The sequence below is a fragment of the Thunnus thynnus genome, chromosome 5, assembly GCF_963924715.1.
Source record: "Thunnus thynnus chromosome 5, fThuThy2.1, whole genome shotgun sequence".
NCBI lineage: Eukaryota > Metazoa > Chordata > Actinopteri > Scombriformes > Scombridae > Thunnus > Thunnus thynnus.
Window position 1 is genome coordinate 4,850,712 of NC_089521.1, and position 22,365 is coordinate 4,873,076.

Sequence of the window (22,365 nt, forward strand, 5' to 3'; positions counted from 1 at the left end):
AATAAACAACCTAATATTTAACTTTTAAAAATGAACAATTTTTTGTGTAAATATGATGTGCAATACAACCAAGGGAATGTAATTGTTCACTTTGGTTGGTGGGCATGATGCATCTCTGTTAAACACTGTGCATTAAACAGTTTCAATAGATTTTGAGCCATACATGCAGACTGTGTGTGACTTTACTAACAGAAAAGCCTGTTAAAAGAATAACTGAATTACAAGTGTGATATTCAAATATACCAATGTTGTTAACATATTTAAGTGAAACTTTTATATTTATGATAACAGGAATACCACAAATTAAAACCAAGTCGAGTGACAAAAGAAAGAAAGAGAGATCAACTGTGACTGTGTATATAGGTATAAATAAACACCAAAAGGTAGTCAAGGAAGCCTTCTTTAATATTTCATTGACATTTCAGTGCAAGTCAGAAAGAATGAATGTAAATGACACAGGTAAGTTGTCATGTGAGAACTCAAACATCAACCTGAGTATAAATCTTAAAAAAGAAAAAAAAAAAAAAAACAGACCAAAGCTGAGGACATCTCAGTCTAGGCTAGTTAATATTCCAAGTCCTGTAGAGATTGTAATGAAACTGAATGAATCAGAAAAACTGGACAACTAAACACAAAAGAACAGAAAAGGAAATAAGGTGCATTATCAGCACAGTTAGAAACTAAAGAAATACCAGTGATGAGACACTTTCATTCAATGTCAAATATTATCTCTAGTTACTCATGTATAAATGAGACTCAGTTTGAATTAAAAAATAAATAACTTAAAAACAAAACTTATAATTCCGTTTTACAATAACAGCAGAAATAAATACGCAAATTGGATAGAGACCACAACCTAAAATGACCATAAGAGCAGATAATAGAGAGAGGTATCCTCCCTCTGAACTCTTCCTTCACTGTGAACTTATGATTTATTGTGTTTTCACCAATGTGGCCTCTAATAATTGTAAACACATCACAGTGCAAAGTAACTCTATATCAGAGTCTGTAGTAGTTCTTTTTTCACAGGCCATGGTGAAACTGGAGGCCTTTAAGTGCATAGTCATACATTTAAATATTGTCAGAATAAGATGTTTTCTTTCTACATCCTTCTACACATTTCCCACATCTGTACCTTCATTGTTTCCGAGAGCAGCTCTTGACATTCATAGTGGTCTTTTCACCATTCATGCAATTAGAGACACCAGCTGCTTCAGTCATCCGATACATAATTGATGTTAAATTTTCCACAAAAATCTTAATTATTTGCTGAATGATCATTGTTCATACTTTCATTCTGCAAAGAAAAAAGTTTAACCTCATGTGTGGCAGAGGCAACGCTGTACTTAAGCAGTAATTCACCTCTGCTGTCACTGATGAACAGAGAGCCATCAGTAGTCCAACAATACAAATCACATTAGGTGGATGAGAAATTCAGCCTGCTGTCCCTCAGACTGAACTTCTGGGCGTCAATGGAAGAGACTTTGTTTCTCCACAGCCTGAAAAGCACAGTCATATTCTCAATGTTAGAGATATAGATATATTTCAAAAATTCAAGTATGCAGCAGTCAATGAAATATGTAACAGGCATTAACGAGACTTATAAATTGTTGTCAAAAAAGCAATGTCACACAACAAATCTATTCAAAAGCAAAATCTACAGGTGCCCCTTTAAGCCAAACCTTGCCTGAGCAAGTTTACCTGATGAGCTGCAGAGCAGGACAATACTGCAAGGCTCGAACCAGGGCCTCTACTCCAACAACACTCAAACTGTTGGACTCCAGACTGCAAAGAAATACACATATACCATACCATACCATACCATAGCATACCATACTATCTACATCTAAACCTACATGAACACATTTTATTGACTGCAGTAAAGGCAAAACCTAAATAAAGTGGAAAGAATTTAACTTAAATTCCTAAACAACTAAACAAAACAAATCAACATTAAAGAAATTGTAAAGCTATATTCATTAAAAAAAATAATAAACTAATTTCTAAAATTTATAACTAAAAACAAAACCTGAAATCTTCCTAGAATTAAATTAATAAATGTGGGAAAAAAGAGAATATACACTGGTGAGTGTGTGTGTGTGTGTGTGTGTGTGTGTGTGTGTGTGTGTGACTCACTCTATTCTGGTCATCTTCTGACAAAGAGGCAGAACTCTGGCCAACTCCAGCGCCACTTCATCACTACAATGATTCCATCCCAGACTAGAGACACAGAGAGAGAGAGTTGTACAGTATTTCAAAGCAAACAATCCCGCTTAGAATTTAGATAACAGCTGACAGACCTCACATTTTAAATCAATCATGTTTATGTCTCATATACTGTAGGCTGATGACGTGCTTAAAGCTGCCTTTGGTGAGTCACATGGCATCACACTTTGTAGTGATTACAGGCAGAGCTGAATGTTAGCTACCTCTCTTAAAGAGCACACGGTTAAACCGACTAATGGCTGAACACGCCACAGGACTTTTGCATTGCAGCGTTTTTAAGCAGTGTTTGAAACTGCTGTTGCTAAAATGATAGCTTCTTTTTATTATTATTATCCTTTCTACGCTCAGTGAGAAGTCAACACAGTTTGCTTGTGGTCAGTGGTGCAAAGGTTAAATACTTGATGAAATCATGCTGATATATTTTGCTGCCTTGAAAGAATCAACTGGTCATGTTGTTTCCATATGTGCAAGAGGAGTGTGACTCTGATTCTGATTGCTTCTAATATTTGTTTTCATTATTACTTATTGACAACTAATTTCATGTTCATTTGTAAACTTACCTCACATCCTGTATGAGGGGACAGTGGGCCAGATTGGCAACTACAGCACATAGCTCCGGTGTGCTAACAGAGGTCAGACTGAAAAAAACAAACATATTTAATATAAATCTAATGATCAGTCAATACATTCATTCATTGTTGCATTCCCAAAGCAGCAGGAGAAGCTGATGAGAGATACTTACTAAATCTTGGTGAGGTTCTTTGTGCACATTATTGCTTTGGATAGACTCACTGACCCTTCACATGTAATACTGTTTTCTGAAATACTAGAAAAAGACACACATGTGCATAAAGACCACGAAGCTCAGGATAATTCTGACAAATGTAATAAATGATGTGCGTGTGAGACTTACTCTAACACAGTGAGGTGTGTCAGTGATGGCAGAACAAGGGCCATCCTGGCAGCGGTGAGATCACCCAGACTGTTACTAGACAGACTTAAAGGAGAAAAGAAACAGTTTTAATTCTTAAAGGCACATAACTATGCAAAAGAAAAGATGTGTCATTTGTATTCCTGTTTAACCAAAATACATTAAATCAAATTAAAAAAATATATATCTAAAAGTATCATCTAGAAAAATAAACTTTTCCAAGTACAGAACCCAATTTTGAAGATGAAAAGTTTTTACAAGTCGTAATAAAAAAGCAGGACTTTAAAAAGATGAGTGTTTATTGGACCAAAATGTTATCTGTAGCCTTGCATACAAGCAGCACACGTGTGAAAAATGTCCTTACTGGAGCTCCTCTAGGTGACTACAGCTCCTCAAAGCCTCCAGCAGCTTGTCTCCTGATTGATCACTGATGTGGTTCTTCGATAGACTGCAAAAAACACGCAAACTCTCAACATTAAATGTATCAGCAATACTGCAGTTTAAAAGTTCTTCTCTTAAAGCCTTGGTGGGTGAAATGAGATCTGAATTAAAGCCACATTAAAAACATTAAAGCCACTATGTGTTTCATTTTATGAGATTTGAACGTCTGTGAAATTATCTTTGAAAGTCATTTTTGATACTGCCACTGGATGGCGCCAAACTCAGAAATGGTCACATTATGTACATAGTGATGATAATAGGAGCCATGAAGCAATTTGAGGAACTATAACAGATGTTCATGTAGACCAATAATACAACATGTAATGAATAATAAATACAGCAACAGCATCCCCTAATGAAGGCCAAACTCCTGAGCCGAAAGTGGTCAAGTCACTCTTGAGTAGGAAGAGTCAGCTGCCAAGTGGGAACAGCTGGTCACCATAAAGAGGGCGTTGATAGCCTCACAAAATGGCCTGTGTGTTGTGAGTGACTCTGTCAGTGACTCTTTGAGGGGAAGTCTATGATCGTTTGGTACAGCTTAAGTGAAACATTACAAAGATTATCAGAATGGCTAAATCGCTCAGATAAGGAAAAGGTCATTCCTTCCGCTGATTTCACACATGAAGTTCAGTTTCCTCATCAGGAGGAGAGCTACTCAACCCCTGAAAACAGTTCTTGTATCATTTTGTTTGTGGTTCTGGAGGAAAAATAACCCTGATCACGTCATCAGGGTTGTCTCTGTTTGGGCTTGAGGCATTTTCAGCCAAAAGCCTGTGATAGGCTCTAATGAAAGATGTTATTGTGTTGCATTATGGGAAGTGTAGGATTAAGCATTTTTGGAGCTTGGCTGGTTTTGACCATTCTATTTTAATCTGACTCTTCCTACAACTGGAGCGTGTCTCGCCATCAAGAGTAATAAATTAAATATCTGCAGGCTTATAACAACATGGATGATAATTGTACCAACCGTCAATGAAGTGCAGTGAGGACACAAACTGGTGGTGAGACAGTTAACAGCTTGAAAATGTAGGTATTGGGATGAGACAGACAGGATACCTGATCTTTCTGAGCTCTGTCCAGACAGGAAGGAGTCTGGTCAACCACTCTGCTCCTCTATCAGCCATCCTCCATCCCTCCAACCTGAAACCACGAGACAAAGAAGACATCCCACATCACTGATGATGATTTTTAATTTGTGACAGACTGAAAGGAAGTTAATCACATTTGTGTACTGTATGTGCAGGATGTCTGCAAAACTCACTCTATCTCCTCTATTCGTGTGAGTCCCTCCATAGCGGCTAGGAGATCCAGCACACTGTTGGTTTCTGGTGGTTCTGTCGCTGTGGCAATCTTATTTAGCCTGGCGCACACACACACACACACAATACACATAAACAGGGACAAATTTGCTGTTTAACCAAACAATCAGACCTTCAGAGAAATTGTTGTAGTCACACTGAATGCACGATTGGTTCTAAACCGGGTGTAGAGACCCAGTGGGTGACTGCCAGAGAAAAAAAGATGAGCGGTGTTAAGGAAGAGCTAAATGGAGTACTCATGTCAGACAGTCAGCAGAAGATTTATATTCATGTAAATATGATGTATATTTATACACTATAAACAGTTGCCTTCTACATTCTGAACCTGCTGCTTATCGGTGAGCAACACTTTACAACTTAGCACTATGAGAGATCAGGGAATGATAAATTTCCCTCAGGCAGGGTGGTTCATGTAGAGCTGATGACATGCTGGTATGCTGAGCTGCAACAGCAGGGGTTGCAATGTGAGCAGCAAGTGTAAGCAAATGCATGGCATCATAAATAGACCAGATTGTCAGAGTTGCGTAGGATATGTATGGCTTAAGTGTGTCACTGTGATTGTAGCAATAAAAGTCAAGATGTCTGCCAAAATAGTTTGCAGGCTTCCCCACATATATTAAATATTTCTTCATTACTATGTGGTGAGTAGCTATAAACAGACCACATGTCACTTCTCACATCTCAGAGGGACATCTTTATTACTACTGTAATAACTTAAGGCAGTGACTTTTAAACGGAGGTTTGGTGCATCATGCTTTAATGAGGCTGCGACTGTCGATCAGAGGGTGACTCTCACTTGAGACTACGCATCGAGTGTGTTTTCCTCAGTGTTTGGGCCAGACACATCCTGCTGTCTTCATCCAGGCACACAGAGTCCAGACTTGGGGTACGCACACAAACACCAACACACACACAAACACACAAAGACATTAGACATTAGAAAAGTCTCTGTATTCAAACATTTCTGTACACATTTATTTATATGTATATGTACGTTTGTATGTGTGTGTGTGTGTTTGTGCATGTTTTACCAAAGCTCTTCCAGACTGACACACTGTCCCAGCGCTTTGACAAGCTGCAGCCCTCCAGATGCTGACCATGTACAATGGGACAGACTAGAAAAGACAAGTCAAATGGTAACTTTTTCTAATATTCATATATTGTATGGGACAGATAAAACATTATCACTAGTTCTTCCACATGATAAGAACTTCCGTCACTACATTTCAAGAGATACACTACACATTACTAAATGTTGAACGCTTACTTGACTGATCGTAGACGGGGCAACATTCTGGTTATAATCTGAGCTGCTGGGTCATTAATCACATGACCTGATAGACTGGGAGAGAGAGACAAAAAGATTTCTTTACTAATACATAAAACACTGATTATTTTGGAAGGGAATGAACACAAACAGTCATATTTAAATTGTCATGACCTGTGGAGAGGAAAGGTTGTGCCTGCCAGGCAGCAACCAGGTCATTTTCATACATTATATGTCAAGATCTAAAAAGGAGCCCAGTTATATTATTGTCATCTAAACATGAACAGCAATTCCTCCTATACAAATCTTTGATGGTGGCCACAATAAAAGAGAAATCAAAAAGCTTGATAAGAAAAGATGGAATAGATATAGATATCTCTGTACTTTCCCTTGTACAAACGTTGCTCTGTGTATTTAGAAAAGAGCATTAATCCTGGCTGCTAAATCTGTATTGTCTGCCAGATGGTTTGAGAAACTACTTCTATGCTGCAGATTGGTTTGTTCACATATACTGTATGTCTGAGAACATCTTTATGAACATATTTTCACACTGCCTGGCTGGCTGTTTAGTTGTGAATGCTCTGATCTAACCAGGCCCCCCCCACCTAAATATGGTCCACTCTGCAACATGACAATAATAAGAGATGAGGAGCGCCAGTAAATCATTCAGTGTCTTTATTCACATTCAGAATAAAGACAATGACAGAAAATGAAAAGAAAATGCTCTAGAGAAGGAATATGTGTGAGTGTGTGTGATGCTCACTTTAAGCTCTGAATGGCTGTAGACTGCAGTAAGGCCTCTGAGAGCTTCTCAACCACAGTCCCACAAGTTTCTTTGGAGCCAATGCTGTAAAAGAGTGGATGCTTGTCATGCTAGAACTTTAAAACAGTCATTGGTAAAAGTGTCAAATGGGGAAAAAAAAGTCGAACCTGAGAGAAGTGAGATTTGGTAGCGAGGGAAGAAGAGAACAGAGGAACTCAGCTCCCTCTATACCCAGGCTGTTTTGGGAAAAACTGTGAATAATGAGAAAAAAACATAATTCAAAAATATGTCCTACAGCGGCAGTGTGTATTTACTGCCTCCTGCTTATTATATTAAAACAGAAAATAGAGTACTAACTCCAGCTCTGTCAGTAAAGGACACCTCTGGATGATGCTGCTCATAGCCGCAATCTGGAACCCCTCTACACAGTCCACAAGACTGGAGGAGAGAAGAGGAGAGGAGAGGAGAGGAGAGGAGAGGAGAGAAGAGGAGAGGAGAGGAGAGGAGAGGAGAGGAGAGGAGAGGAGAGGAGAGGTTAACACCTGCTCCAAGAAAGACATGTACAACTGCCAGCAACATACTGTATGTACTGGTATCTTTTTATCCTACTGTTATCAGCTACTGTGCTGCTCTTTTTCTATTTCTAAAAAACTCATTGGTCTCCAGAGTCCTTTAAATGAATTCATTCACTGAAACAACATCTTGTTTTCTGTTACAATGTACAATCATTTTAACAGTCTAACATGTAGCATTTGTTTTTCTCAAGACCACAATGTTGCATTTAAAAAAAAAAAGGATACTTTATGCAGCACATTTAAATTAAATTAGAAGTACCCTATTTTCTCTGTGGCCATTAATGGAGCTGGATCTGCAGAGTCACTGCTGAAAACACAAGGACAGATGACACAAAATCATGCATTATTTTCTTTTCTTTTTTATTATCATGTATTTTTTTATACTTTGAATGCAACACAGCCTGGAACCCTTTAAAGTTTGATATTAAATAGAGAAAATTCAACTAGCTGCTGAATTAAAAGAGACTACAGATATTCAAAATGTAATTTATTGACATTTATTACCTGATTAAAGTCAGTTGAGTGGACTTCATCAAAGACAGGTGTAGTGTGGTGTGGTGCACCCTGCAAAGTAAATGTGTTTAGGGGTGTTACTCATGACAACACACATACTGTAAACTCGATTTGGGACATTCTACAGTAAGTTTGAATATCGTCAAGAGTGTATAGTCTGAATGTGTGTTTGCTTTCATATCTCACCTGATAGCATGTATGTTGCTGTTAAGGTCCAGACAGCGACACACCAAACTAACAGCTTTCACAGATCTGATCCAATACTCCTCAAAACTGACAATGATTTAATATACAAATATATAAAACAATTCAGTTATTTGGACAGAAACATGGGAGAAGGTTCAGTCATGACAAATATGTATATAAAAAAAAGAAAAGCTAAAAAAAAGAAGACCAAAGCTAAAACAAACAAAGACAAATGTCAACGTCAAGACTACCAGGTTGTGACTCCAAATGCTAAAACGGCTACATTCCCAAATGTGGAATTTCATTTAAAACTTCCCTTTAAGAGCAAACAGCACAAACTATTTCTGCTGTACTCCTTCTCACCTCACAATGCATCCTCTCAGACTGCTGTTCAACAGTTTGACAAAATGTTCGATCCCCTCTGACTGCAGAAAATTGTTCTTGAACCTGTGGACCAATCACAGATGATCATTAAGTATCAGGGGGATAGCATGGAAAAGAAAAATAAACACTGAAAGAGAAAGTCAAAGCGATAACGAGTCAGGCCTTTAATCAGTAGACGCCTTTCTGATGAATTTCTTTAAGCTTTATCAGTTGTAAAGCTTGTTTGAAACGGCAGCTCTTAAGAACTAATAAATACAGCTCACAGAAGGCTGTGAGATACGGACACAAGCTTCTGAAATAAGTTAACATCGAGTTCAACATTTTGATTACAGATCTTTTAGTCTTTACCCTTTTGCATTTTTTAATTTATCCAATATGCTTTGTGAAAGTTTCACAAGACGGAGAATTTTCCTTTTAATCTTCACAAAAGTTATCCTTCAACAGATATTAAACTATTAAAATCACCAAAACTACAGTTTTTACATATTGCAGAAAGAAGAGTTTTCATGAACTTGTGGGGCCACAGACACACATTAAAAAACAATTACATTTTTATTTAAAGAAATACATGAATATCAAGTCTGTTTCTAAGCTTCAGAAACGGTCTGAGGATGGACATACTTACTCCAGTTTGGTGAGACCGGGACACTTAGATACGATCTCTGCTAATCTGACCAGATGGTCACGTTCCAAACTACTCTCTCTGACGCTGAAGAGAGGCAGAAAAGACGGGGGGAGAGAGAGAGAGGTCAAAGGTACTATTACTATACTGTACTGCCTGTAAACTACATACAGACTGCAACAGGTAAAGGATGCCAATCCAAACTACCACAGGAACACCTATTTGAATTATTATTATCAATATATTGAAATTGTTCTACGGCTTAGTGATGGCTTTTGTTAAATAGGGCACAAGATCAGGAATACCTCACATACCTCACTCCACACATAAAAGGGTCATAGTGGTAATGTGGAAGTTGTGTGAGGTTTAAGTTTTGAATCAACCAGAAAGCCTCACCACAATGCCATGCTAGTTATTTTTACTTGTGGATTCATAAGAAGTCGTAATTATGTGTGAACACATGTATCTCTGTATGTATTTACTGTTTCCTTTTATGTGCTTCTACTTTTAGGATTTTGGATTCTTGACATACCTCAGAGTTTTTTCACAATCTCCATATTGTCCGAACCAGATGAGACACCTCTTCTCAGCCCCCAAACTATCAGCAGACAGAATTAGAATCAGAAAGTCAAGTCCAAGGATAGTACGACGGCGGTGAATATTTAATTTGTTATTACAGTTTTTAATGCTTCCAACATTACTTTAATTGTTTTCTTTTAGTAATTCGTTCACTCAGTGCACAGACTCACCTGACTTCTACACGAGAGACGTTGTCACAGGTACACAGTGCGCTGGCCACATCCAACAACCCCTGCTGGGTCAGGCTGTTGTTGTTCAGACTGCAGAGGAAGAAACATGTAAGAACCATAAAAGTGTTATTCTACAGTTAATCACTATCATATATGTTACATTACTACCAACCATTTTCCAGCACTATATCTATGTATCTATAAAGAAATTTGAGGTTGATACTGATATTGATATTTGGGAATATAAAACATTTTTTTGATTTTCCTTTTTGAAATAAACATTTAATATTAATGCAGTTTTCATTTTTACTGGAAATTAAATCTTTATACACAAAAATCACAAATAAAAATACAAAAAACATAAAAATATGAATATGTAATGCACCCGAGCCAATATCTGCTGAAAATATATCAGTCTAATATCTGGTTCTAATTTACAGTAAAAGGACAAAAAGTTTTTACAAGGACTTCATTAAAACTGTATTTTCTTTTTACTTTATGTTGTTCTACACAGCAGCTACAAATGAATATGGAACAATATTTCACAACATGTATCTTACTTGACATATCTGGTGATTTTAAGATTAGGTAGAGAATCCACCAAACGTTTCACTCCTTCATCATCCAGCTGGTTACTTGATAAACTGCAGTCATTAGAGAGAATAGCTCAGCATTAATGCCAACAGTGAGTGAGTGATTCATACTAGTAAATAGAGTATGTAGTGGGATACATGGTGTGTGTGTGTGGCTCGTACTCCAAGTCAGACAGTTGGGGACCCTGCTGTAGGATCTCAAACAGTCTCTGCACGTTGTCACTGTTCAGGCTGAAACGAGTTAACCTGTGTGCACATACAACCAGACAGACTGAAAGTAGTCCAACATGAGGTCACAGTCAGTTATGTTGTGTTTACTCTTCTTCTGCTGAAAAAGTAGTCCCTTAGTTTGTGCCGATTAAGAGAGGCAGGTCACATTACATGCAGACTAAACCGCACTTCACATGCATGTAATAATCCCCTTCTGTTTGGAAGACTTTCAGTGACATTATGTTCCTTTTATTTTAGAAAAAATGTATTATACGTTATATCTTTTTCCACTAGATTCTAAAATGAAAACTCAGATGGAAGATGTTCATTACACCATTCCTGTAAATGTGCTGCCCTGTTCTGCCTTCAGTTGTGGTAAACAGCAGTTTCCGCCCATGCTGAGATTGCTTATGCTCATACTGAACACTGCCAGTCATACTGAAAGAGAAACTTAAGAAGCTAGATCTGATATGCCACACATAAAATGATTGGTTAGACAAATGGAAAACTGAGCTGTCTGACACGACAACCACAAAACCAGTTTTTTTAGTTGCACAAGTCAGTACACTCTAAAAAAATGTCAGTTGCTGATCACAGACCTGCAGCTGGCTTGTTCTGTTTTCACTCCGCCAAAATGAACGAAGGATTCACTCTGAGGCCTGGAGAAGAGTTCAAAGCAGTATTTAACATAAACATGTTCAGTGACAAAAATGTAGAAAACTATGACGGGCACATATTTATTATAATTACTCAAGAGTGCCTGGATACAGAAATGAGTTAGACTTTGATTTTCAAACGTGTCAAGTTAGATTTCTTGATAAATGCAACACAGGAAAGTGTCGTGCCTGAGCTCCACTGCTGTGACTCGCTGACTGTCAGTCAAACAACTGACCAACGTCAATGCTCCAGTTGTGGATATGATACTGTGGGTGACACTGAGGAGGAAGAGAGAATAGGGATGATTCAGATTAAGCAAGAATGTAATGACATCACAGCGGCCAAAATAAAAGCTAGTTTTAATACTTTTAAGGCTCCTGGCTCTAAATGTACTATGAAAACATTTTGTGAAATCACCTCTCATGTAGTGTAACAGTTTGTTTTTGTAATTGCTGCAACAGACTTCCTCATATATCGTGACCCCTGAGGAGTTCAGTATTGCATATCAGATAACCTAACCCTAACCCACAGATGACTCATACTCTGTACACATCCTTGTACAGATCTTTCTTAGAACTGGTAATTATATCTGGTCACATCTCTGTGTGTATGCCACAGATTTTTCTGCATAGTGCCATCATCTGCATATATTTTTAAATCACAATAACTAACAATACATATCAGTATTATTTTAAATATTCACACAGTACACATTCTTTTATTATTTATGTGTAGGATTCCTGTTAATACTCCCATCAGGGATTATTTCAATCCACATAATAAAAAACACCCTCTCACACACAAACCATCCACACTGTGCATGTGTGTGGGTCTTACTTGAGTCTCTGCAGTGACGCCATCTTGGGCAGGACTTTAAGCAGATTCTCAATAGCTTCGTCTCTCAATGAGCTGTTAGACAAACTGGCACAACATCATGGTATATAAATGTCTACCTGTTCATAAGATAATATTTGTATGGATATACAATAATTAAACTTACTCTAACTCCAAATGGGAGCGACAGTGGACCAATCTCCTGCACAGCATGGTTACATCAGTTGGCAGCAGGTTGCTGTTGTTTATCCTACAACATAAAAGAGGATATTTTCATGCACTTCAATCCTGAAGTAATGACTTGTAAAGTGTAGAAAAAACATGTCAAATGTGTGTTTTTCCTCCAACTCTTTATCAGCTTACTGTACCTGAACATCTTCAGCTGCTGTTTGTCATCGCTGAAAAAGAGGAAGAGAATAGAATTTGCTTATTAACCGAGAAATGAAAATGCAAACAGTGGTATCTAGGAGGTTATCACAGATGCAGATTTTCTACCTTTTGTCAGGGCAGAACTTCAGGATCACCTGCTCTCTGCCTCCATCACTGTGGAAACCAACAACACACCATAAGATTAACATTTTGCACTTTTTAATGTCAGTTTATAGTTTATAATAGGACACTGTCTCCTCAATCCATTCATTTCTGTCCAAATGTCAGTTGTATATATACTTGTATTTTATAAACAAGCATGAAGGCATAAAGGCAGCAACTGTAAGCTGTTGCCTCGTTGGCGACAGTGCTTATTCTGCTGCTGCTCGACTAAAATCATTAAATGCCTAAAATACAAAACAAAGAGTACCTGATGTGAATTTGTGTTAAGTTGTTATAGGAGCACAAAGCACCAGCCAGCATCACCACTCCCTCCATGCTGATGCCATTGTTACTGGCACTGAAAAACACACACAAACACAATGAGACTTGGGGGAGGGCATCATTTATCCTGGATATTGCCCCGGGGTAAACACAGTAGCTGCCAGAGTTGGCACATTTTGTTTGGAACCTGTTTTGTGAGAAAATAATAGTCATGCTTTTGCCAACATACCATCTGTCCCTTCCTCCTATCTCAGACAAAAAGCTATGGCACACACACAACTTCTGCTCATTCTTACTTTATGCTCATCATACATTTTTAGTACATACTTAATAAATATACATTTTTGCATTATAAAGCACCTGTTAAGTTTCATATTTTTTTATAACTGCTTTGAGGATATTTTTTTTGTACGTGAGTCTTACTTGATTTCTTGGATGTTGCTGAGACAAGGCAGGACATCCAACAGTTTCCTTAGACCTTTGTCGCCTAAACAGTTACTGGACAGACTGACAGACAAGAATATGGGGTAAAAATAGTGTCAGAAGTAAGAATGACACATGTACGTATGTATGAAGTACAAAGTAGCTGCCAAAACAAAGGAACTACTAAGTCAACTGGGGATGCAAAAAATATGAATAAACCACAAGACATCCTTTTATAATTCAAGGCCACGTCTGAATTTAACATGAAGACACATAGGTTCCGAATTTTGGCCACCATGACTAACAAAACATATTTCAGCAGCGGACTGATATGTATATGGAATGTGATCTTAGTTTAGTATGCAAGATAAAAAAAAGGTAACAATAATCTGCAAATGTAAATTTAAAGTTTGTGTGGGCAGATTCATCCAGAAGGAACTGGCATGGACAATATAAATTTAGATGTTCACAGTTCATAAAGCTCCTATTACACCTAGAGACTTATTTAGGCAAATAGAGTGAAGTGAAGAACATAAACAGAGGTCTACTGAGAGATGGATAAAACTCATATTGTCAATGCTCATAAATTAGCAACTTCCACATCATCTATACAGGCTAGTAAATACTAAATGTAAATATTGTTTCTGATTGTGTATCTTACTCCAGCAGTGTGAGATCAGAAGAGGTTCCCAAACTCTTGCACACTTTCTGCAGACTAGCAGGCAGCAGACCACAGCAGCTGAGACTGACAGAGACAATAACATCATGGTTACCATCATCATAACCACTCTCACCAGTAAGATCAGGATCCAGTAATATCATTAACATTATCTACATCGGTGGAATCTCTCATATCTGTGGAAGTGTAGAACATGTTTCACTCACTACTATGCAATGAAAAACACTTTTGAATGATCTTTCTGTTAAATCCCATCCCAACATCATGTTGCAACAGGAAGCTCTCAAAATGTTGTTTCATTGTGACTATAATGTAATACATACCAAAGTGTTTTAGATATTTCATTTGCAGGTTGTTGTCTCCCTTCAGAGAATAACACAGACACCTGGACAGGGCTCTGTAGTCTGAAACACACAGAAACATACATATTTGTGAATGTACCCAGTGTTTCATAACAAAGTAGAGTGTAGTAAACAATGAAAATTGGACGCTAACTAATAAAATGAACATGTTGCTGGGTATTACTAAATATGAATTTGTTGGTAAAAAATGTCTAAAAGTGCCTGCAACAATTGTGTGTGTGTGCATGTGTGCATTTATAGTATGCACCATACATTACAAGTGTGTTTGTACCTGATATGAAGCTCCATCACAGCAGGACAACCAGACAGCAGAGCAGTCAGAACCACTAAACCCTCCACTGAAGAGCAGCTGTTATTCGCACTGAGAAGAGACATGAGGACATCAACAAACTGCTGCTGTTTGCAGCTTATTTCTTATAGATGCTGAACACTGTTTTTGTGCTTATTCCTGACCACAAAAAAATTAAATGGTGCACTAAATGTATTGATTACTTTCATAATTAAAAGTTATATGTATAGTATGTGGCTCTAAATTGCATAATGTATAGAAGAAAGTCTGTCAGTCTTATATCATATGCTTTGTGATGGGTAGTTTGGTGTAAGAAATGCCACAGTATAAATAATTGAAGTCAGCCTTACATGATCTTTTTGGTGACACTGAACTTGGGCAAAAACTGAGTCAATGTCTTCACAGTTTCCACATCCCACTGGCCTCCAGACAGACTAGGGTGCACACACACACACACACACACACACACACACACAGTCACACGCAGAACATCATTAGCATTTGATATGCACAAATATACTATATGCATGATCAGTGACACATCATGAGTTACAAATGACTGATACAGAGACCAGAGTATCCACTCTGATGAGCAGTGGGAAATGATAGTGCTGAGTGTCTGATGAGTGTCTGATGATAACATGCAAAATGTCAGTTGTGGGGAGCCTTGCTTTGCTGACAAGAAAGGAAGTGATGGCCCATTGAAATCGACATCAAATCCACTGATAAACTACTGTGACTCACACAAAAAGAAACAAAGTCTACCACTACTTCTAACTACTGACATTAAGTACTTGCAATGTGAAAGTGTTGAGTCAATAACTGCATTTAGTGTTATGATAAGTGAAGGTGGACCCAAATGCAGACAATGTAATTAAGTAATATAAAAAAGGGGGTTATTGTAGGAATAAGGGGGAATGGGGATGACAGGCAAGGCAGAAGCTAGAGAGGCAATGCTGGATGGTAGAGTTGAGCTGAGCAAGACAGGCAGAAGAGGGAGTGAGCATTGCTGGCTCGGAATAAGCTTAGGGTTTAGTAAGCAAGCAGGGTGACCGGAGAGTAGTGATCCCGGAAGCACAAGGAAACATGGTAAGTACAGGTAATGCAAACAACACACGGAATAAGTTTGAATAAGTTATTGCAGAGCAGCCAAGAGGGAGAGACTACTACTGTAGTAGATAAAACAACGACCACAGTAGATATACAGTTGAGTTGATGGAAGGCAGATGTGCAGGCTGGTCAGGTGAGGTGAATGAGCCACAATCAGGAGGGAGTCAGAGAGTGCCAAGGAAGGAAGCCACACCCACACCACGTACGCACACATACAGACAGGGGAAAACAGGAAACACAGGGGAAAGCAGGAAACAGGGGAATAGAGAAACGCAAGGGAAATAACCCGAAGCACATCCTGGGCCAAGACATTTAGTACCATAATATTCTGTTTTTGTGTGCTGTGTTATTGGTGGGGATGTGGTTTTGCCACATTTGAAGAGCTGTATTTAGGGTTACTTACTCCAGGACAGACAGGGTGGGGCAACATGCCAACGATTTTGCAAATCTTTTCATCTCAGCCTTGCTCCATTTCTGGTTCAACAAGCTGGAGAAAAATGGTACCAAAAGATTCAAAGCAATGATAGAAAACATCAACAATAAAAAATTGTATTACATTTACTTATGATTTATCTGGTTGATTTATTTATGTAAATCAACATATGAATTAGATGCTGTTTAGGCATAAACTCAATAATACAGCAGTTGTAAGTAAGTAGTAGTAAGTCATGGTTCAGACACTGTGCTAATAGCCATTTCACTTAAAAGCAGAAGCAAAGTTATTTGAAGAAACTGTCTATATAAGTAAAGATCTGGAAAGTAGTCAACATTTGATAACAGAGATCTATTCGACTTCACTCAGACTGTCACCACAGTCCTTGAATGATGCCATCCTTCTACCCATCCTCAAGACCTTATGTCAACAAAATCATGTGACTAACTTTAGGAGGCTTGGTTTGTCGTCTATAAGAGCATCAGTGTGAACACGCCTCCTTCTCTTTGCTTTACTTGCCTCATCCGAGAACTGTAGGTAAGATGTGTCTGTTTGGGACGCCGCAATCAACAATCCGTCATTGTGGTGCAGATGCTTTATGTTCCTGAGGATTGTACATGGTTTTTTCCCTTCCTATGTTCCACTATCGTTGATAGCAATTTGTTGGTTGCTCTGTCTGTAAGTGAGGAATACTGGAGATGGAAGGCTGATAACACAAGCGTGTCTCTCTGGCTGAATCCTTCATTTTCGTCTAAAGTGGTAAACCCTCTGGTTGAGATCAGTGCATTTCTACTCCATCTGGCTCTCCCACAGGGGGAAGTAGGCCTGCTTACTTTGTGTCCAGTGAGGGTACTAAGGGCTTATATCGCAAGCACTCAGTCTCTGAGGTGCTCACACTCTCAGTTATTTGTCTGTTTCAATAATTAAAAATAGGGGCTCCCTATGTTTAAACAGTGTTTATCCCCTTGGATTGTTAACATGATCTCTAAGGCCTATTCTAGGCAGAACCTCCCAGTCCAAGGTACTCTGGTAGCTCACTCCACCAGAAGTGTAGCCCCTTCTTGGGCCACTTTAAAAGGGTTAATCTTTCAGAAATCTTTGCAGCAGCATGGAGTGCCCCCTGTAGATTTTCTAGATTTTAAAGAGTCAATGTGGCCTCCCCTGCACCGTTGGGTTCCGCCACTCTGCTCTCGGCTGCTGGGTGAGGATGTGAGGGGATAGAGACTTCTGTTCCTCGCAAAACTGATGGTACTAGTCATCCAAGGTAAGGACTGTGGTGACAGTCTGAGTGAGGTCAAAATAGATCATAAGTCATGGCTATAACTATGGATCTATGAGACCGAATGATGACCGTCACCATCTCTTGTCACTCAGAACGGGTTGAGGTGTTCCAGGCAAGAGGAGGAGGCGTGTTCACCCAGAAGATCTTATAGACGGTGAGCCAAGCCTCCTAAGGTCAGTCACATGACTTTGTTGACATGAGGTCTCAAGGATAGGTAAAAGGATGGCATCATTCAAGGTAAAGACCATGGTGACGGTCATTGTTCGGTCTCACAGATCCATAATTATAGTCATAACTTATGTTATTGTCTAACGTCTTACCTGATTGTTCGTTCAGACTTGCTTTCATGACTGCAGAGAGGAAACATAAATAGGGATTTCTGTGAATGCAGTATTTGTTTGGTGACACTGTTGTTCATACAGACAAACTGTATGGTTTGTATTTACTGTCCTTATCTAATAAAAAAAACTCACCTGTTCATATCAGAGCTTTGGGAGAAAGTTACTCTAATGTCTTTCATACCACTGCAAAAAGAAAAAAAAAATTCTATTCCTGTATAACAATTGTATTAAAAATGTACCTGCTTGCTTTTCACTTTATTTACTTCTACATAATTGCTATGAAGTCGATAGGGTAAGTTTGGTAGACTACATTTTTTTGTGTGGTCTTACTCTGCATAAATATGTTGGATGTTCAAACATGAAGACATTTTCCCTATGAGGATGTCCACTGCTTCCAGAGAGGTGTTGTTTCGACCGAGCCTGCAGATCACACACACACACATGACTCTTATGCACAAGACCAACAAAAATTCTGCAACATCTTGAGATACTGTGTTGTGGTGATTGAGAAAATAAGCACTGGCATCAGAAGTAGAAACTTACATTACAGAGAGCAGTCTTGGTAGTTTGGTAAAGATATCAGCTATGTGATTAATCCCTTCATCTTTCAAGTTGTTGTCAACCAGACTGCAATGCAAAAACATGGCCAACAAAATGAGTTTGGTGTCATATTATAGACCTATATCCAAAGGTATTAGGTTTCAGCAACCCTGCACACTGTTTACACATTTCCAAAGAACTGAAGAGCTCTACAGTAATTGTAGCAGTGTAATTAGATAAACTGTATAAATAAATAGCAAACATACTTGATTTCAGTGATATCTGGACAGCTCTGGAGAGCAGAAGCCAAACTAGCTGCTCCTACAGCAGTCAGGCTGGCACCACAAAACCTTAAGAAGACAAAATAAGTCGAAATTTGTTCTATGGGTGTTAAAGACACAGTGAAATAAAAAAGTACATTTTCAAGTACTAATCATGTGTACCTGTGTTAATTGTTCAGTTATCTCTTTAATGCCAAATATAGTATGTAAGAATCAGTTGTATATTATATGTAAATCAGTAATATATAATAAAAATCAATACTATCAGTTGTAGTATTTTTATATTAAAATCCCTGTTTTCTCTTTCTGTAAAACAATTTTGTATGTCTGATGACTCATCTTGAACTCAGGGGCATACATACACAAAAATATATACAAAAATGTATTCAATCAAATGTGATTTTGGGCGACTAGCTAACCACTTGTAGTAGTCATAGTAGCTTGCAGAGCAATACCACAGATGTAGGTGTCTGTTTGTTATCAGCTGGTAAAAACTTTGTTTTCATTTCCAAATGAATGTAGCTGAGGTCTCATTTATTCTTTTCTCTGTCTCTTCCTCCTGATCTAACAACACAGGTGAAGGTGGTGCGTGTGGACGCCAACAATCCCCTACGGCTCTGTATCGCACTGTATTTACCAAGCCACGCCCACCTTTTAGTGGTCCAATCAAATCTGAAGGATTTGGTTTAAGTCTCTCTTATGATTGCTCCATTTCACTGTGACTGAATTATAGAGAGACTTGAAACACAGACTGTGAAAGACAGTGAGAGGAAAATACAGCAGGAAAAGAGAAGCAAAAATGACAAACTTACTCTAGTTTTCTCAAGGTTGGGAATTCAGGCAAAATGGAAGACAACTTCTCAGCAAACTTGTCACCATATCTGCGGCTACGAAAACTGAAAAAAAAAAAAAAGTGTTGAAGGGTGTGTATTACTTACAGTGAAACAAGATGTCGGGACTCTGTTGAGCTTACAAACAAGAGCTTCAGTGTGTTTACTGATAGAATCTGTTTGTTATGTTTGCAGTTCAGTCTGTGTCCTGATCTGTTTCACTTTGGACAGCTTCTAGCTGTACTTAGGTTTGAGTTGATTTCGGCTTATGAAGGTTTGATGAATGTTTTTGAGTTGTTCTGATTAAATATGAAGAGTTAATTTGCAAAAACTAAAAAAACACCATCCTTTAAAAAAATGAACTGACTGTCGTGAGTTATTATAACACATAGCACATTCTGAGCCCTAAATATGTTTTGTCACAAAGATGTTATTGTCCATTGTCAATGCATTGCAAGTTCATGTTTTACAGAAGAGAATGTTAAACTGCAGTGCTGTTCTTGAACGGAACCGATAAAACTATTCAGCAAATCAGCACACGGTATTCAGGTCAGGTGACGCAATATGGCAGCAACTATGTCCAGCAGGAGATGTGCTGTCTGAAAGCAAATTTCGGTGTAACTTTGGCTTAAAGTTATCTTTAACGATGGATCATTTGGACAAAACTGAAGAGCCTGTGATGTTACCAACTTCAGGGCATAAAGTAAAACTGAAAACACTGAAATACTAAAAACTGAAAATACGCTGCGCTACGCCGAGTGATATGGAGGACTGAGTTAAACTGAATACTGTGAAATACTCGAAACTGAAACACTGAATACTGTGAAACACTGAGTAACAATATGTAACATGAAATATGGAGTTACACTGAATACTAAATGGAATACTGTAAAATTACACTTATAGTATTAATTAAACTTAATATCCATTATATGGCATTGTTTGACTCTGAAACATGAAATGTGGAGTTATCTATTTTTGAAAAAAAACCAACAACAAAAAAAACACTGTTGGAGTTATCTGCCTTTGCCTCCCAAAAAACTTTGAATTTAAATAAAATTTAATTTTGTAAGTTACCTGTATTTTGTTGAGTTATTTTTTACTTAATCAAAACCACCCAGTTGCAGTTTGATTGATATTATCTTGAATGCACAATAAAAAAAAACAGGATTTATGAAAATGACTAAAAATGGAAATATGTGTCTCTGCAAATTAACTCTTCATAACCTTTAAAGGTTGTCATCAGGTCAGTTGTCATCCTGCCTACCCTTGTTATTGTACTTGAGTCCCGGCTACTGCATGTCTACTTGTTACAGACAGACTGACAGGGACACAGCAAGAGACTAAGAGCTGCGGTCAGTTACACAGTAAGTGGGACAGGTGGCTGAGGAATGTCAAAGGCAAAGCAACAGCTCTTTCCGGAGGCTGTGCAACAGCTTTCTAAATGTCCAAAGGCTAAACACAGGTGTTCAGATTCATGACAGCTCAACACCATCAACACCAACCTCTCCAACAGCAGTTTTCAACTGCCCTGAAAGCACACCACGTCTCTGGCCATAAAAATAGTTCTTCACCTGCCCTGTGCACCTTGCATCTTGTGTGCATGTTGCACATGTTTTACTTTACATAATTGAATGATTCAGGAAATATATACATCATTCTGTGATTTGCTCCAATGAAGAGAAAATCCCCCATAGGTGATTATTATGATATGTGCAACAAATTTAGCTTCTGAAGCAAATTCAAATGACATATAAGCTTCTTTTGGCTACTTCTTCTTCACCTATAAGAAAATGAAATAAATTGTGGATATAATTTCTTTCTTTCAATTTGATTTTAATTCTGTAGACAAGTGTGTGTTGATGCTATATATTGTTTTGCTTGTGTGAGTATTTGTGTCCACCCACCTGAGGTGTCGAATGTACTGACACCTGGGCAGGACATCTAAACACTCCAACTCCATTGAGCATGACCCAAAGTCCAAACCGATGCCATTTTCACCCACTGAGTTAGCTATAAAAGCCAGAGCATCAATATCATTGGGTAACAGCCGGATGTTGCGCAGCTCCAGGTTAGTTCTTGTACCCACAACCAGCTTGGCCAGTTGGTGGTCCTGGCTTTCCTGGACACAGTGGCAAAGCTCCAATATCTGGGTAGATGTAAGAAGGACACAGAATTAGGAAAGAGATAGAGATAAAAGTGGTAGACTGAAAATCAGTAAAAATCAGTACACTTGATCATACCAAATGATACTTCTGTTTATCAGGATTCACTTTAGTTCGTACTACCTTTGGTCCAGTCAGTGTGTTGCTGTGACACAGTTTTTTTAGCAGTTGCACAATAAGGGTTTGTCGTTCTTGGACCCAACTTTGACCTCCAGTTCCACCAGAAGTCCTGGCTAATTGAACAAGGGCCTGGGTGCAGCGTGGGGACGCCAGACCACATACATACAGGTACAGAGAGTCAGTGAAGACTGTCCTCTGGTCTGACCTGGTCATCCAGCGTTTTTTCAGACTGAATCTAAGAGAGCAATGAGGAAGAGGATTGAGCAAAGTCAGTATTTAATTAGATCAAGATTAAGGAACACACCTAGAGTATATTGCCTTGTAGGAGGAAGTCCGAGCCTCACCAGCCAGATGAGAATAATACCTCACATGACGTAGGCACACTGCCCTGCTTTGACTAGTTGATCATCACATGACAATGGCATAT

At 38.4% G+C, this 22,365-nt stretch overlaps 1 protein-coding gene across 3 annotated transcripts in view; it reads right to left on the reverse strand.

Moving 5' to 3' along the window:
* Positions 1 to 381: 381 nt before the first annotated feature.
* Positions 382 to 22,365, reverse strand: part of nlrc5 (NLR family, CARD domain containing 5) — a 34,410-nt gene continuing 12,426 nt past the window's right edge. For 2 of the 3 annotated variants that reach the window (XM_067588803.1, XM_067588800.1), the window contains exons 12-56: positions 21,942 to 22,173; positions 21,561 to 21,802; positions 19,636 to 19,719; positions 18,809 to 18,892; positions 18,546 to 18,629; positions 18,333 to 18,422; positions 18,135 to 18,185; positions 17,982 to 18,011; positions 16,350 to 16,433; positions 15,187 to 15,270; positions 14,819 to 14,908; positions 14,509 to 14,589; positions 14,168 to 14,251; positions 13,507 to 13,590; positions 13,070 to 13,159; positions 12,766 to 12,813; positions 12,639 to 12,668; positions 12,437 to 12,520; positions 12,274 to 12,357; positions 11,625 to 11,714; positions 11,379 to 11,438; positions 10,732 to 10,815; positions 10,537 to 10,620; positions 9,977 to 10,066; positions 9,760 to 9,825; positions 9,231 to 9,314; positions 8,585 to 8,668; positions 8,222 to 8,308; positions 8,027 to 8,086; positions 7,782 to 7,829; positions 7,305 to 7,385; positions 7,115 to 7,198; positions 6,948 to 7,031; positions 6,185 to 6,259; positions 5,949 to 6,032; positions 5,714 to 5,797; positions 4,860 to 4,958; positions 4,655 to 4,738; positions 3,522 to 3,605; positions 3,140 to 3,223; positions 2,969 to 3,052; positions 2,787 to 2,864; positions 2,137 to 2,220; positions 1,702 to 1,785; positions 382 to 1,499 (exon numbers count right to left, since the gene is read on the reverse strand). In XM_067588803.1, coding sequence (XP_067444904.1) covers positions 1,418 to 1,499; positions 1,702 to 1,785; positions 2,137 to 2,220; positions 2,787 to 2,864; positions 2,969 to 3,052; positions 3,140 to 3,223; positions 3,522 to 3,605; positions 4,655 to 4,738; positions 4,860 to 4,958; positions 5,714 to 5,797; positions 5,949 to 6,032; positions 6,185 to 6,259; positions 6,948 to 7,031; positions 7,115 to 7,198; positions 7,305 to 7,385; positions 7,782 to 7,829; positions 8,027 to 8,086; positions 8,222 to 8,308; positions 8,585 to 8,668; positions 9,231 to 9,314; positions 9,760 to 9,825; positions 9,977 to 10,066; positions 10,537 to 10,620; positions 10,732 to 10,815; positions 11,379 to 11,438; positions 11,625 to 11,714; positions 12,274 to 12,357; positions 12,437 to 12,520; positions 12,639 to 12,668; positions 12,766 to 12,813; positions 13,070 to 13,159; positions 13,507 to 13,590; positions 14,168 to 14,251; positions 14,509 to 14,589; positions 14,819 to 14,908; positions 15,187 to 15,270; positions 16,350 to 16,433; positions 17,982 to 18,011; positions 18,135 to 18,185; positions 18,333 to 18,422; positions 18,546 to 18,629; positions 18,809 to 18,892; positions 19,636 to 19,719; positions 21,561 to 21,802; positions 21,942 to 22,173 — 3,832 coding nt within the window. In that variant the 3' untranslated portion in view covers positions 382 to 1,417. The remainder of the gene's footprint in view (positions 1,500 to 1,701; positions 1,786 to 2,136; positions 2,221 to 2,786; positions 2,865 to 2,968; positions 3,053 to 3,139; positions 3,224 to 3,521; positions 3,606 to 4,654; positions 4,739 to 4,859; positions 4,959 to 5,713; positions 5,798 to 5,948; positions 6,033 to 6,184; positions 6,260 to 6,947; positions 7,032 to 7,114; positions 7,199 to 7,304; positions 7,386 to 7,781; positions 7,830 to 8,026; positions 8,087 to 8,221; positions 8,309 to 8,584; positions 8,669 to 9,230; positions 9,315 to 9,759; positions 9,826 to 9,976; positions 10,067 to 10,536; positions 10,621 to 10,731; positions 10,816 to 11,378; positions 11,439 to 11,624; positions 11,715 to 12,273; positions 12,358 to 12,436; positions 12,521 to 12,638; positions 12,669 to 12,765; positions 12,814 to 13,069; positions 13,160 to 13,506; positions 13,591 to 14,167; positions 14,252 to 14,508; positions 14,590 to 14,818; positions 14,909 to 15,186; positions 15,271 to 16,349; positions 16,434 to 17,981; positions 18,012 to 18,134; positions 18,186 to 18,332; positions 18,423 to 18,545; positions 18,630 to 18,808; positions 18,893 to 19,635; positions 19,720 to 21,560; positions 21,803 to 21,941; positions 22,174 to 22,365) is intronic. The other variant, XM_067588801.1, reaches the window with a different exon arrangement.